The sequence below is a fragment of the Pseudorca crassidens genome, chromosome 6 (assembly GCF_039906515.1).
Source record: "Pseudorca crassidens isolate mPseCra1 chromosome 6, mPseCra1.hap1, whole genome shotgun sequence".
Taxonomy (NCBI): Eukaryota; Metazoa; Chordata; class Mammalia; order Artiodactyla; family Delphinidae; genus Pseudorca; species Pseudorca crassidens.
Window position 1 is genome coordinate 61235324 of NC_090301.1, and position 15934 is coordinate 61251257.

Genomic DNA, 15934 nt, shown 5'->3' on the forward strand with positions numbered 1-15934 from the left:
TGCTACAATTTCTTAAAAAATTTGAATCCCCAGTGAAGTAAAATCTATTTATTGTCTTAAATGTGTCCATCATCTGTAGTGTTAGTTGATTGATATTTAGAAGAGGAAAAGATTTTAATTGCTGACTTTTTTTTTTTTTAAGGCCTTTATAAGACGCTGTTTGGCATACCGAAAAGAAGATAGGTTTGATGTGCACCAACTGGCAAATGACCCCTATCTTCTCCCACACATGAGAAGATCCAATTCTTCAGGAAACTTACACATGGTTGGGCTGACAGCATCCCCTACACCCCCTTCTTCAAGCATAATTACTTACTGACTTTCCTCCAAAATTGGCATGATGTCTTTGAATTGCTTCCAGATGCATACTTGAGTTTGAGAGCTTTTGAGTGTTTTTGTTGTTTTCTTTTTTACACAGGATATGGTTGAGAACTGTTTGTGAACTGAAGTTCTTCATAGCATCGTTTGTATGAGAGTGGATCATGGGCGGTGAATAAATGTACACTTCTGACTGTAATCTTGAGCAGTGAAGGGTGACTGCCTGTTGCACAGAAACAGGAATACCATGTTAAGATAACAGAACAATGGTTTTTTGGGGGGAACACTGTAAATAACGTTTATAATACTTAAATACATTTGGTTGTTACTAGAGAGTTCTAATATGAAGGGTGGTTTTTCATTATTTAAAAACACATGGAAAAAATATGAGACGTATTTCTAACACAGGAACTATCTAGTGCCTGGATACATTCTTCAGCATTCAGCAGTTTATCTGCTGCAACCAAAGTAAGAACTGAATGACAGTGACAGTTGTGTTTTATAGTAATAGAATGTGAGAGTTAGACTCTTTGGACAAAGTTATTAGACTTTTGTCATTTGCCTATTCTGGCTTTTACCAAGTTGTACCTCGAAATCACATGTCCACTTTTTTCACTGGTCATGTTAAAGGGAGAGCTATTCCTAGATACATTACACCTTTGACAAAGTGAGCTGCTTGTTTTGAAATCAGCTGAAGTCACTAAATTATAATATCTCCAGTGTTCTCAACATGTTAGAATTGTTAACAGGTATTTTTCTTTTGTTACCAGGCCTTGTTCATTCAAACAAGTGACAATACGTAACCAAATGCAGACCAGTTCTATGCAGGATAATGATAAATTCCCTTCTAGCTCTACTGTAAATTGTGTACAGATGTCGTATTTCAATTACCGAGTTTCAGCAGCTTATTCTTGTACAAATGTTTAAAAATATGCCTTTTCTAATTGGATATTGTATTTTTTTTAAGTCTTCTTGAAGGCGCTTTAATTGCTGCTAAATGATGTTGCTTCTTTGCTAAAAAAATCAAATGACCTCCTTAAAGGTGCAAGTTGACTGTACATTATAGAGAGATTATTAAAAGCAGGCATTTATTAACCATCAAGGCATGTAAAAATGATCCGTGTTGGACATAAAGAGCTCTCGAAATCAGTTTCTTGGTTTCTAGGGCTGTGGAGCACATATATACTAGATTTATAAATTGTTCATGGTAATCCGACATTTCTAGAAAGTTCTTATCAGCAAGGTGGGATGATGGTCCCTTAAACGAGTTTCTTGTGGTTTGTACAGATTTGTTAAAATGTGAACATTTTCTAACTGCCTTGTATGGTAGAAACCATTATTTTTCAGGATGCTGTATGTCACTCCTCTAAGAAACTTCCTTATCATCACATTCATAATGCTGATACTTACATGTAAATTGTCCATGTTGCCGAAAAAGGAGGCTATGCTTACCACAGATTCCCCTTAATATTGTACAGTTAAACCATGGCTCTTTGTTCTTTCATTGTACATAGATACATTGTCTCTTTAAGATGCTGCTGAAATTGTAGAGAATGTAGCCAAAACAGTAATAAACGATGACAGTTAAAATTTAAAGACTATGAAGTTACATTTGAAGGGAGCTTTCAAGATTTAGGACATTGACTGACTTGGCTCCTTAAGAATTAACTGAATAAATTCTTGAAGTATACTTCAGGATAAGTATGAAGCGTTTCAAGCTGTTAAAGTATACCTAATAACCATTATCAAAGCTAATCCTGGGTAAGTAACACTTAGCCATATCGGGAATGGTTTAAGGGCTATACCTGTTCCTCTGCAGATGAAGATAGAAATCCTATTAAAAAAAATATTGATGTGGTAATGGAATGTAGCATCAATTGAGTGCTTTAGGTGCTGTCGGCCAATTTTTCAATTTTGTTTGAGTGAGTTTTCATCTTTCTGAATCCTAAAATACTATGTTCATATAGTAACAGTTATTTGAAGTCCTGAATTAAAAGAAAATAATCAGTTTGTTTAAAATTTTGGTGAGATATTTAAGTGGATGTGTACATCTAACATGAGATTGAAGAAGTGGTACAGACCTAGATCACTGGTCTTGACCACACTATTTTCAAATGAATGAAAGTGACTGCTACTGTCAAAATGCAGAAAAGGAGGAAAACAAGCCATAAAATAAAAGTGCTTCCCTGGGTTTAGGTAATCATCTGTTTAGAGTCCAAGATGTGTAGGCAGTAAATGAGTTGAGAGACCATCTATTCCTCCTAAAGTTTCTCCAAAGAAATGATACAGATTTGGGTGAGTATGCCCATATCTCAGCAGGTACAAGATAGCTCTAATTGAGCCAGAGTGAGTACTGTTACCTTCACTTGGGAAACTGGGATTTGTCACTAAGTAGTTTCAGTCACTCTGGCGATCTTTGGCTCTAACATCTTGAAGCTTACATTGTTTTTTGGTCTCCTGAATTCTGTCCTCAGAATTAAAGTATTTCCTATATGCCTAAGACAGTAGCCAAGGTCTTCTCCCTTTAAGCACTGCAAGGTAAATGTACAGTTTTTTGCATAGAATTTGAAATCTTTGTTTGGTATGAATTAGCTTTAGTGCATGCATGTTGAGAGGAAGTAAGTGTAGAAACCACCCTAATTTATTAAGTCTGGAGTTGGGTAGATATTTGGTTGTTTTTCAGAAATAAAGTTTCAAGTCTATTTTTTACTTGCTGCCATCCCCTGCTCCTTAAAAATAATTTTCAATTTAAATAGTACATAAAATGTGAACAGATACTTCTACAAATACCTCATTACATGAAACCAAAATGGTAGAATTTCAGTGAAACAAATTTAAAGAGTGTATTCTGTTTTGCTGTTGATCGCTGCTTATTAAATGCAATAATGCTGATTACCATCAGACGTTATTAGCTGTGTTTTGCAGTGGTAGTGCAGACGGTCCAGTCCTATTAGATTGTGAGTTTACTCTTAGAATTTACATTACCGTTTGATTTGTGTGAAAAAGACAGCCTTACTCTTAGTCCTTTAAAATCACATTGGCACGTCTTACTCTAATCCCACTTTAAATTTTGACATGTTATCTGATCATTTTCCTCCCAAGCTTAATCTGTTTCAAAAAGTGTTTTAGCACCTAGTTTTTAAATAAAATTGTTAGAATTCTAGTTCTTGGATTTCAGGAATTCTGTAACAGTTTTAGAATTTCTGTAACTTATCTGGTGATCTGAATTACAACATACACATCTCCATTTACCTTCCCCTGCTTTCATCTCCCTCCTTTTTTTTCTTCTTTTGAGGATTTTTCTTCCTGGGAATTCTTGGATGTTTGAATGGGAAAGATTTGAGTAAATGTATATAAACTGACTTCAAAACGATTGCATAGAGCCAGAGGAGAACTTAGAAGAGTCATCTTTCATTAGGATCAAAATGCATAGTTTTCACCTGGAAATCCTCACCCATTTAAAATACTAGAGATGTAGGTTACCTACATACCTATGACTTTTTAAAAAGGCAGTAACAATAATACTGGTTAAGAATTCATATCTTAGAACCAGATTCTTTGGGCTTAAATGTTGACTGCCATTTCCTACCTGTGTTTCAGGTTCCTCATCTGAAAATGAAGATAACAGTGTGACCATACAGAGTGGTTGCAAGGAGTAAATGAGCTCACATATATAAAACCCAGCACATTGTAATACCACGTATATAAAGCTGCTATTATTATTATTATTTTTTTTTTTGCAGTACACGGGCCTCTCACTGCTATGGCCTCTCCCATTGCGGAGCACAGGCTCCGGACGCGCAGGCTCACCGGCCATGGCTCACGGGCCCAGCCGCTCCGCGGCACGTGGGATCCTCCCGGACCGGGGCATGAACCCGTGTCCCCTGCATCGGCAGGCGGACTCCCAACCACTGCGCCACCAGGGAAGCCCTATTCTTTTTTAAGACTCAAAAATTGTTCTATTGCTTTTATCCTACATACAAGATGCAGTCTACTTTGCTTCCTGTGATAAATTTTCCTTTAAGAAACAGTTTTACAATACTTTATTCATTTCAAATGATGATTAGATTACCTGAAAAGGGAAGGTGGTGGGGTGCAGCAACAAGAAAAAGTAACTCTGTCTCAACTGTAATTACCCCAAGGATCATACCCTAACCATGTAGGCTATTTCATCAGAGGAAATTCTACCGTACATCCTAGGGTTTTCCTTGATAGTAGCAACCATTTGAGGTAGGATAGGTGGTATTATCCCAGTTTTTTCACAGAGGGGGAAACAGTTGGAGAAAAGAAATAACTTGGTAAGACCACATAACTAATAAATGACATCAGAACTAAAGCCCGGCTTTTGGAGTCCTAGAGCCAGGTTCTTAACCATGCTAACATTTCGCTTGCCTCTTTATTATAAAACTTGTTTACTGTGTTAATGATTCTTCAAAATGACAAAAATGAACAGATAGAAATGTAACTGTCACCATAAAAGAGCAAATATAAAGAATTCTTCAACTGTTAGATCAGGAGTGCCATCTGAGCTGTGCCTTGATGGCTGGCTGTTAGTCATGTCAGAGAGGGGCTTCTGTCCAGATTCATTCTAGGCAAGGCAGAGAGTGGCTTTTCCTCTTCTCACACTTGTTTTTCATTGCATTTTTAATTTAAGTCAACGATCAGATTAGGTTCTGCTTAACTTGCAGGGATCAGTTAGTTCACCTTTCTCCTCCTCAGCCCACTTTCATGAGCATAGAAGGTATATTCTTCCTCTCCCTGCAGTGGTACTGGTTGGTCTCTAATAAATCTGGAAAACTGACTCTATTAAGTCAAAAAACTTGAGAAAGTCTTATAAATCTAATGAAATTACCCATGTGTGGTGCTCCAGTGCCAAGATCACAAATGAGTAATCCTGACTTTATCAAGTGACTCTCACTTTGATTTTTAAAAGTCTGTTTGTAATTAAATTTTTCTATAAATACGTGATCCATTTTCATCTGAAGAACTTAGGCTGTTCCCGTAACCAAATACGTAAGCTAAACAGTATACGTGCATGACCAGCACCCCACTGTTCTTGGTGGAGTATATGGTATATTTGGTTTAAATACCATTGATATGGTCAGATGAGGATTTTTTTCTAGGATAGGACAAAGTTACATACTAAAATTACCTGATCTAAAGAATGAGTATGGTTGATTTATGTCATTCATATCGATCCTATTTCACCTCTTTATGTCTGCTAATGACCAAATTCATAACTTCCTTTTAAGGAGGTATTCAGAAGAGTGAAAAGTGGGGAAAGTCTGGGTTTTAAAGTCTGACTTGACTTTGCACCTGGCTTTGCTATTTAATAATTGGATGACCTTAGAGAAGTCACTGACTAACCTCTCTCGGCTTGCCTTCCACATCTGTAAAGTGTATATATTAATAGTACTTGCAGGCAGGCAGCTGGGTGGGTGTGGGGGGGGGGTGCCAGTGTAGGGACTGTGGCAGTGCGCGGGGACGCGGTACAGTGGCTGCAGGGCTGAAGAGAAGCTACTAAAGTTCCTGTGGACGCAAAGTAGAATTTCACGAGAACATAATGGATGGAGAAGTGAAAACCTATGGTGGCTGTGAGGGCTCTGCTCTGATGCCATGTATGTCAAATTGGTATCTTCGGATGGTCATGAATTTATTATAGAAAGAGAACATGCGCTAACATCAGGACAAAAAAGGCATGTTGAGTGGCCCAGGTCAGTTTGCTGAGAACGAAACTAATGAAGTCAATTTTAGCGAGATCCCTTCACATGTGCTATCAAAAGTATGCATGTATTTTACCTACAAGGTTCGCTACACTAACAGCTCTATGGAGATTCCTGAATTTCCAATTGCACCTGAAATTGCACTGGAACGGCTGATGGCTGCAAACTTCCTAGATTTGTTAAATAAAATAAATTATAATAAACTGTTAACTTTTTTCAGTATTTAATACCTGTAGTTAGTAGTTTTTTCGTATATAGCATGTTGCCTGTGTGCAATTGAACTTTAAAGTTCGTTGCAAAGCAGATTACCTTCTGTTCTTTTGCATAGCAATCAGAGTTGAAATTTGTTTGCTACATCAACAAATTAAGGACATTTTTACAAATTGAGAAATAAATATGCCAGTTCATAGGTGTTTTTGCCTTATCCTTTGGATGTGATTTTTTAAATTAGAACAGTGGTGATATAGTAAATGCTGAAATTTAGGCATAAATTCAACACGTTCTACAGGTAAATAATGGGGCTACATGTTTTTATGTTTTTAGTGTTGTTTTAAAAACCTATTCTGATCTTAATAGCTGTCATTAGCATTACTAGACTTATGCAACTGCATATAATTGCATTATAAACAAATTTATAACTTAGCCAAAATATTGATTTTTATAACTGTCAAAGACAAGAGAGTTGAAATTTCTTATGTGTCTTTTGATAAACTGCAGTATTGTTTAAGTGTATCTTGTCTTTTTGTTTATTGCTACAATTTAAGAACTTTATTTAAAATCAGTTTTGGAAGATTACTAGGTACAGCTTTTGGAGCAGAGACTTCTTGAACTGTAGCCACATGGTCAACAAGTAAACTACATGACTTTAGTTTCATGTGCATTTTGCATTTTGGCCAATCCATTGACTATAATGTCTCCTTTGCAATATTCATTCTTACACAGTCCCTTGTGATTACACTTCTCATTATTTAAATGTTTTAAAAGACTCACTGTGAACTTCATCTAGATCCTAAGAGCAAGACTTCTGACAATTCTAGTCTTCCTCCAATCAACTGAAATGTTATAAAATATGAAAAACGTGGAGAGATGCAGTACAAATCTAATAATGCACTTTGATATAGTATATTAATTATCTTCTATTAAGGTATGTCCCACTAGACATGACATCCATAATTTGGGTCTTCTGAACTCAAACTTATAAAACAGGTCATTCAGCTTTTATGCTAAGACAAAAAAAAATTTGAAGAACTATAATAGAGCGTCTCTGCTTAGTCGTGGAAAAAGAAGCACTAGAGTTGGGGTTATTATTGTCTCTATCTTAGTAGTAAAACAAAGCTGTTATTATAGGGTCTATAAATTTAAGTCTTCAGCTTACTTCTTTAAGACTGGTTCAGTATGGACCAGTTTTTCTGGAACCTGCAAAATCCATAAACAACCAAGATCGATAAAAGTAATTTTTCCTCTTAGAAGACCTAACACTGTTATTGAAAGCAATTAAATATAAATGTTAATTGCATATATTTTAGTAACATCTTAAGACATACTGTTACATATTTTAGTATAGAATTATCAAGTACAAGAATTATATTCTGGGGGCTTCTCTGGTGGCGCAGTGGTTGAGAATCTGCCTGCCAATGCAGGGGACATGGGTTCGAGCCCTGGTCTGGGAAGATCCCACATGCCGCAGAGCAACTGGGCCCGTGAGCCACAATTACTGAGCCTGCGCATCTGGAACCTGTGCTCCGCAAAAAGAGAGGCCGCGATAGTGAGAGGCCCCCGCACTGTGATGGAAGAGTGGCCCCCGCTTGCCGCAACTAGAGAAAGCCCTCGCACAGAAACGAAGACCCAACACAGCCATAAATAATAAATTAATTAATTAAATTAAAAAAAATTTCAGGGCTTCCCTGGTGGCGCAGTGGTTGAGAGTCTGCCTGCCGATGCAGGGGACACAGGTTCGTGTCCCGGTCCGGGAGGATCCCACATGCCACGGAAAGGCTAGGCCTGTGAGCCATGGCCGGTGAGCCTGTGCGTCTGGAGCTTGAGCTCCGCAACGGGAGAGGCCACAACAGTGAGAGGCCCGCGTACCGCAAAAAAAAAAAAAAAAAAATTCTGCTACTTGGTGACAAATAATGCCGATTATAAACCTAAGTGGTGATCTTAAAGGTCAAGGTGATAGCTAGAATACAGTTTAACTTTGATCCATTTTAGTAGGTTACTTTATATGTTAGGTCCAGAAGTTACCTGAAGTTCAAAATATTGAAATAGAACTGAAAGATTAGGAAAAGCTGTATATCTTGTGGCACATGATACTTGCATGTTAATAAAGACTATTGACTGAAAAGAAAAATAGTACCTGCCTTTCAGGCACCTAGCACTAAAAGTGGGTTCAGAAGGTCCTCCAACTAATATGGCATGAGCTCTGACCAGTCAGAACAAATGCTGGCCATAGTGCAGAAGAGAGGGTCAAGAGTAATTGTGGGACACTCTGAGGAAGGGATGGGACCAGTTGGGGTACGAACTCGGGAGACTCCAAGCAGCAGCCATTTATCAATCAATGTGGAGATGTTTCTGTATTTTAACTCATATCTGTGCATAGTTGCTTAGTATGAGCCCTGCCTGTCATCAGTGACGTAAGGTAGACTCCATAAATGACTCCCTTCACTCCAGCACATGCAGCTATTTTGGAAGTTTACACAGCTAATGACTTGCACATCCAAGGCACATGACTATTTTGGGTTGGAGACCTAACTGGTCTCTGTTTCCAGAACTATTTTTTCTTCACTTTAGAAATGCTATTTGGATCTCAAGATTGTTTCTGTTCAAGCCACCATGAATATTAAATATCATCATGGTGGTTGCTGGACTGATGAAAAAATTAATGTTTCTTTTTGACAATTTAGACTTCATCAGTAGGAATGTTTTAGAATTTTATTCCTGTGAGCTTCCTTCCCAGAGGTATGGAATATATCCACACATAGTTATTAGTAAAAAACTTTTTCCCTGATAGTAACCACAAAGCAAAAATCTACAGTAGATACACAAAAGATGAAAGAATTTAAGCACACCACTACAGAAAAAGCATAAATGAAGAGAACAAGAAGAAAGGAACAAAGGAACTACAAAACAGGAAACAATTAACAAAATGGCAATAAGTAAATACCTATCAATAATTACTTAAAATGTATATGGACTAAATTCTCCAATCAAAAGATAAGAGTGGCTGAATAGATAAAAAGGCAAGACCCATGTAGATGTAAGGACACACACAGACTGAAAGTGAAGGGATGAAAATAGATATTCATGCAAATGGAAACCAAAAGCTGGAGTAGCTATACTTGTATCAGACAAAATAGACTTTGAGACAAAGAAAGTAATAAGAGATAAAGAAGGGCATTATATAATGATAAAGGGATCAATTCATAAACAGGATATAACATTTGCAAATATTTCTACACCTAACAGAAGCATATAAGTATATAAAGCAAATATTAACAGATGTAAAGGGAGAAATAGTAATACAATAACAGTGGGGGACTTTAATATTCACCTTCGTGAATGGATACATCATCCAGACAGAAAATACGGAAACATCAGCCTTAAATGACACAGTAGGCCAGATGGACTTAACAGACTTGAACAACATGGGTTGGGGCAGCAACCCCCCATGCAGTCAAATTCATGTATAACTTTTGACTCCTCCAAAACTAATAGCCTAGTATTGGCCAGAAACCTTGCTGATAACACAATCGATCAACACATTTTGTATGTTATATGTATTATATACTGTATTCCTAAAATAAAGCTAGAGAAAAGAAAAGAAAATGATAAGGAAGAGAAAATACATTTACGGTACTGTACTTGTTGATACCGTTAAGTTTACATTGTTTACAAGATGAATCATCTGTCAGTAAAATATTGTCTTATACAAAACACTGCAGATATGTGTATTATTAACACTAGACATCAAAAATGAAAAAATTCATATTTATTTACAGGTATAACAATTCATGCATTGATAATGAAGAAGCAGTAATATGATCGTTTTATGGTAGTCTTGTGTAATCCATAGGAATACATCACAGTATCCTAGCCTACACACTAATGAATGAATCACTGAAAATTTTATGGCACAACGTATCAGTCATACTCATAATATAGTATTGGAAACACTGTTACACATTTAAAAAAAATTTATCTGTGAAGATAGGTTGATACTCAGTTTTCTCTAATTACGAGAGAGAGGCATACTGTATGGTAATATAATTCTTTGAAAGCAAAACTATAAAACAGTAAGAAAACTAACACATTATTAGTTTCATATTAAATATCACTCACCTTATGTCTATGTAAGGATAGACTATCCACTTCAATACAAGTCTTGTGCACAATGTTCTACACATATATTTTCGTATATTTATTGAAAAAAAAAATCTATGTATAAGTGCCCCCACACAACTCAAACCCATGTTGACAAGAGTCAACTGTATATAGAACATTCTATCCAAAAGCAGCTAAATACACATTCTTCTCAAGTTGCACATGCAACATTCTCCAGGATAGATCATATGTTAGGCCACAAAACAAGTCTTAATAAATGTAAGATTGAAATCATATCAAGAATCTTTTCCATCCACAATGGCTTGAAACTAGAAATCAATTACAAGAAGAAAACTGGAAAATTCACAAGTATGTGGAGATTAAACAACATACTACTGAACAACGAGCAAGTCAAAGAATAACTCAAAATAAATTTTAGAATACCTTGAGACAAACGAAAATGGAAATGCAACATAGCAAAACTTAAGAGATGCATCAAAAGCTGTTCTAAGAGAGGTTCATAGTGATAAATGCCTACCTTAAGAAACAAGAAAAATTTCAAATCACAATCTTACTTTACACTTCAAGCAAAAGAAGAACAAACAAAATCCAAAGTTAGAAGAAAGGAAATTATGAAATCAGCAGAAATAAAACAGGGGCTTAAAAAAACAATAGAAAACATAAAACTAAGCTGGTTCTTTGAAAAGATAAACAAAAATTGACAAAACTTCAGCTAGACTAACCAACAAAAAAGAGGACTCAAAATCAGAAATGAAAAAGATGTTACAACTGATACCAAAGAAATACAAAGGATCATAGAGACTGCTATGAATAATTATACATCAACAAATTTGACAACCTAGAGAAAAGGATAAATTCCTAGTAACATACAACCTACCAAGACTGAATTATGAAGAAACAGAAAATCTGAACACACCAATTACTAATAAGGAGATTGAATCGGTAATCAAAAACCTCCCAACGTGGGCTTCCCTGGTGGCGCAGTGGTTGAGAGTCCGCCTGCCGATTCAGGGGACACGTGTTCGTGCCCCGGTCCGGGAGGATCCCACATGCCACGGAGCGGCTGGGCCCGTGAGCCATGGCCGCTGAGCCTGCGCATCTGGAGCCTGTGCTCTGCAGCGGGAGAGGCCACAGCAGTGAGAGGCCCGCGTACCGCCAAAAAAAACAAAACAAAAAAACAAACAAAAAAACCTCCCAACAAACAAAAGTCCAGGAACAGATGGCTTTACTGCTGAATTCTACCAAACATTAAACAATACACACCAATTCTTCTTAAACTCATCCAAAAAAAAAGACAGAAAAGGAGAGAACACTTCCAAACTCATTTTACAAGGCTAACATTACCCTGACACCAAAACCAGACAAGGATGACACCAGAAAAGATAATTACAAGGAAATATCCCTAATGTACATAAATGTGAAAATCCTCAACAAAATATTAGCCAACCTAATTCAACAATGCATTAAAAAAAATCATGCACCATGACTGAATAAGTGGGATTTACTCCAGGAATGGAAGGAGTAAATCATCTGCAATTCAATATCATATGCTGCATTAACAAAACGGATAAAAATCTTATGATCAAAGGTATTTCTAAATGGGCTTAGGAGATTAGCATGCTTCATTTCCAGAATATTTCTGCAGTGATTCAGGAGCTGGAGACAAGATGGCAGAGTAGAAGTACTTGAGCTCACCTCCTCTCACAAAAACACCAGAATCACAACTAACTGCTAAAGAACCATCAACAAAAAAAGACTTGAATCTACCAAAAAAAAAAAAGACATTCTACACCCAAAGACAAAGAGGAAGCCACAACAAGGTGATAGGAGGGGTGCTGTCATGATCTAATCCAATTCCACACCTGCCAGGTGGGCAACCCACAAACTGGAAAGTAATTATATTGCAGAGGATCTCCCATAGGAATGAGTTCTAAGCCCCATATCAGGCTCCCCAGCCTGGCGGGTCTGGCATTGGGAGGAGGAGCCCCCAGAGCTGGTTTTGAAGGCCAGTGGGGCTTGAGTTCCAGAGCTCCACAAGACTGGGGGAAACAGATACTCCACTCTTGGAGAGTGCACACAAGTTTTTATGTGCACTGGGGCCCAGGGCAAAGCAGTCACTCCATAGGCGCTGGGGCCACACCTCCCTGAGAGGTGTGGAGGGTCTCCCGGGGAGGCAGGGGCTGGCTGTGGCTCACTGTAGGGACAAGGACACTAGCAGACACCCCAGGGAATACCCATCAGCATAAGCTCTCCCGGAGGTTGCCATTTTGGCACCAACACCCGACCCTACCCAACAGCCTGCAGGCTCCAGTGCTGGGATGCCTCAGCGTCCCAGGGTGGGAACACAGCCAATGCCCATCAGCAGACAGGCTGCCTAAAGTCACCCTGAGCCAAAATCCACCTATAAACACACTCCTTGACATGGCCCTGCCCACCAGAGGGATAAGACCCAGCCTTTAGCCACCAGTGGGCAGGCACCAGTCCCTTCCACCAGGAGGCCTACACAAGCCCCTAGACCAACCTCACACACCTGGGGGCAGACACCAGAACCAAGAAGAATTACAATCCTGCAGGCTGAGGAATGGAGACCACAAACACAGAAAGTTAAACAATGATATATGTTCCAGATGAAGGAACAAGATAAAACCCCAGAAGAACAACTAAGTGAAGTGGAGACAGGCAATCTACCTGAAAAAGAATTCAGAGTAATGACAGTAAAGATGATCCAAGATCGTCAAAAAAGAATGGAGGCACAGACCTAGAAAATCCAAGAAATGTTTAATAAAGAACTAGAAGTTTTAAGGAACAAACAGAAATAAACAATACAATAACTGAAATGAAAAATACACTAGAATGAATCAATAGCAGAATAAATGGGACAGAACGAATAAGTAAGCTGGAAGAAAGACTGGTGGAAATCACTGCCAGGGAACAGAATAAAGAAAAAAGGATGAAAAGAAATGAGGACAGTCTAAGAGACCGCTGGGACTACATTAAATGCACCAACATTCATATTATAGGAGTCCCAGAAGGAGAAGAGAAAAGGCCTGAGAAATTATTTGAAGAGATAATAGCCCAAAACATCCCTAACATGAGAAAGGAAACATTCACTTGAGTCCAGGAAGTGCAGAAAGTCCATGCAGGATAAACCCAAGGAGGAACACACTGAGACACATAATAATCAAGCTGACAAAAATTAAAGACAAAGAGAAAATATTAAAAGCAACAAGGGAAAAGCAACAAATAACATACAAGGGCATAAGGTTATCTGCTGATTTTTCAGCAGAAACACTGCAGGCTAGAAGGGAGTGGCATGATATATGTAAAGTGATGAAAGGCAAAAACCTACAACCAAGAACACTCTACCACCAAGGCTCTCATTCAGATTCAATGGAGAAATAAAAAGCTTTACAGACAAGCAAAAGCTAAAAGAATTCAGCACCACCAAACCAGTTTCACAACAAATGCTATAGGAACTTCTCTAGATGGAAAAGAAACAGACACAACTAGAAACAAGAAAATTATGAATGGGAAAGCTCACCAGTAAAGGCAAACATACAGTAAAGGTAGGACTCTTCCACAAACAAATATGATATTAAAGCCAGCAATCGTGAGAAGAGGAGAGTACAAATGCAGGATACTGGAAATGCATTTGAAATTAAGAGACCAGCAACTTAAAACAAACTTGTATATATACAGACTGCTATAACAAAACCTCATAGTAACCACAAACCAAAAATCTACAATAGATAGACATGCAAAAAAGAAAAAGCAATCCAAACACAACACTAAATGTAGTCATCAAATCACAAGAGAACAAAAGAGGAAGGGAAGAAAACAGACCTACAAAAACAAATCCAAAACAACTAACAAGAAGGCAATAAGAACATATATAATTACCTTAAATGTAAATGGATTAAAGGCTTCAACCAAAAGACATAGACTGACTGAATGGATAGAAAAACAAGACCCATATATATATTGTCTACAAGAGACCCACTTCAGATCTAGGGACACAGAAAGACTGAAAGTGAGGGGATGGAAAAAGAAATTCCGTGCAAATGGAAATCAGAAGAAAGCTGGAGTAGTAACAGTCATATCAGACAAGATAGACTTTAAGATAAAGACTATTATAAGAGACAAGGAAGGACATTACATAATGATCAAGGGATCAATGCAAGAAGAAGATATAACAATCGTAAATACTTATGAATCCAACACAGGAGAACCTTAATACGTAAGGCAAATGCTAACATAAAAGGGGAAACAGACAGTAGCACAATAATAGTGGGGGGAATTCCCTGGTGGCACAGTGGTTGGGGGTCCGCCTGCCAATGCAGGGGACACAGGTTCAAGCCCTGGTCTGGGAGGATCCTACATGCCACGGAGCAACTAAGCCCATGCACTACAGCTGCTGAGCCTGCACTCTAGAGCCCACAAACCACAACTACTGAGCCCACGTGCCACAACTGCTGAAGCCCGTGCGCCTAGAGCCTGTGTTCCACTACACGAGAAGCCACCACAGTGAGAAGCCCACACACTGCAATGAGGAGTGGCTCCCGCTAGCCGCAACTAGAGAAAGCCCACGTGCAGCAATGAAGACCCAACGCAGCCAAAAATAAATGAATAATGAAATGGAGAGATGAAGCTATGTCTTAATATTAAAAAAAATAATAGTGGGGGACTTTAACACCCCACTTACACCAATGGACAGATTATCCAGACAAAAAATAAATAAGGAAACACAAGCTTTAAATGGCACAACAGACCAAATAGAGTTAATTAATATTTATAGGACACTCCTCATGAAAGCGGCAGAATACAGTTTCTTCTCAAATGCTCACAAAACATTCTCCAGGATAGATCACATCTTGGGTCACAAATAAAGCCTTGGTAAATTTAAGAAAATTAAAATCATATCAAGCATCTTTTCCGACCACAATGCTATGAGATTAGAAATCAATTACAGGAAAAAAAACTGTAAAAAATACAAACACATGGAAGCTAAACAATAGGCTACTAAATAACCAAGAGATCACTGAAGAAATCAAAGAGGAAATCAAAAAATACCTAGAGACAAATGACAATGAAAACAAGATGACCCAAAACCTATAGGATGCAGCAAAAGCAATTCTAAAAGGGAAGTTTATAGCAATACAATCCTACCTCAAGAAATAAGAAAAATCTCAAATAAACAATCTAACCTTACTAGAGAAAGAACAAAAAAAAGAACCCCCAAGTTAGTAGAAGGAAAGAAATCATAAAGATCAGAGCAGAAATAAATGAAATAGAAACAAAGAAAACAGTAGCAAAGATCAATAAAACTAAAAGCTGGTTCTTTGAGAAGATAAACAAAATTGATAAACCTTTAGCCAGACTCATCAAGAAAAAGAGGAAGAGGACTCAAATCAATAAAATTAGAAATGAAAAAGGAGAAGTAACAATTGACATCACAGAAATACAGAGGATCATGAGCAACTACTACAAGCAACTCTATGCCACTAAAATGGACAACCTGGTAGAAATGGACAAATTCTTAGAAAAGTACAACCTTC

The 15934-nt window shown here is 37.7% G+C and overlaps 1 protein-coding gene and 1 pseudogene across 3 annotated transcripts in view; both read left to right on the forward strand.

Annotated features, from left to right (window-relative positions):
* Positions 1-577, forward strand: part of TLK1 (tousled like kinase 1) — a 150669-nt gene extending 150092 nt beyond the window's left edge. For all 3 annotated transcript variants that reach the window (XM_067741565.1, XM_067741566.1, XM_067741567.1), the window contains one exon: positions 143-577. In XM_067741565.1, coding sequence (XP_067597666.1) covers positions 143-319 — 177 coding nt within the window. In that variant the 3' untranslated portion in view covers positions 320-577. The remainder of the gene's footprint in view (positions 1-142) is intronic.
* A 1477-nt stretch (positions 578-2054) lies between these two features.
* LOC137226536 (elongin-C pseudogene) lies at positions 2055-6768 on the forward strand (annotated as a pseudogene).
* The last annotated feature ends 9166 nt before the right edge of the window (positions 6769-15934 follow it).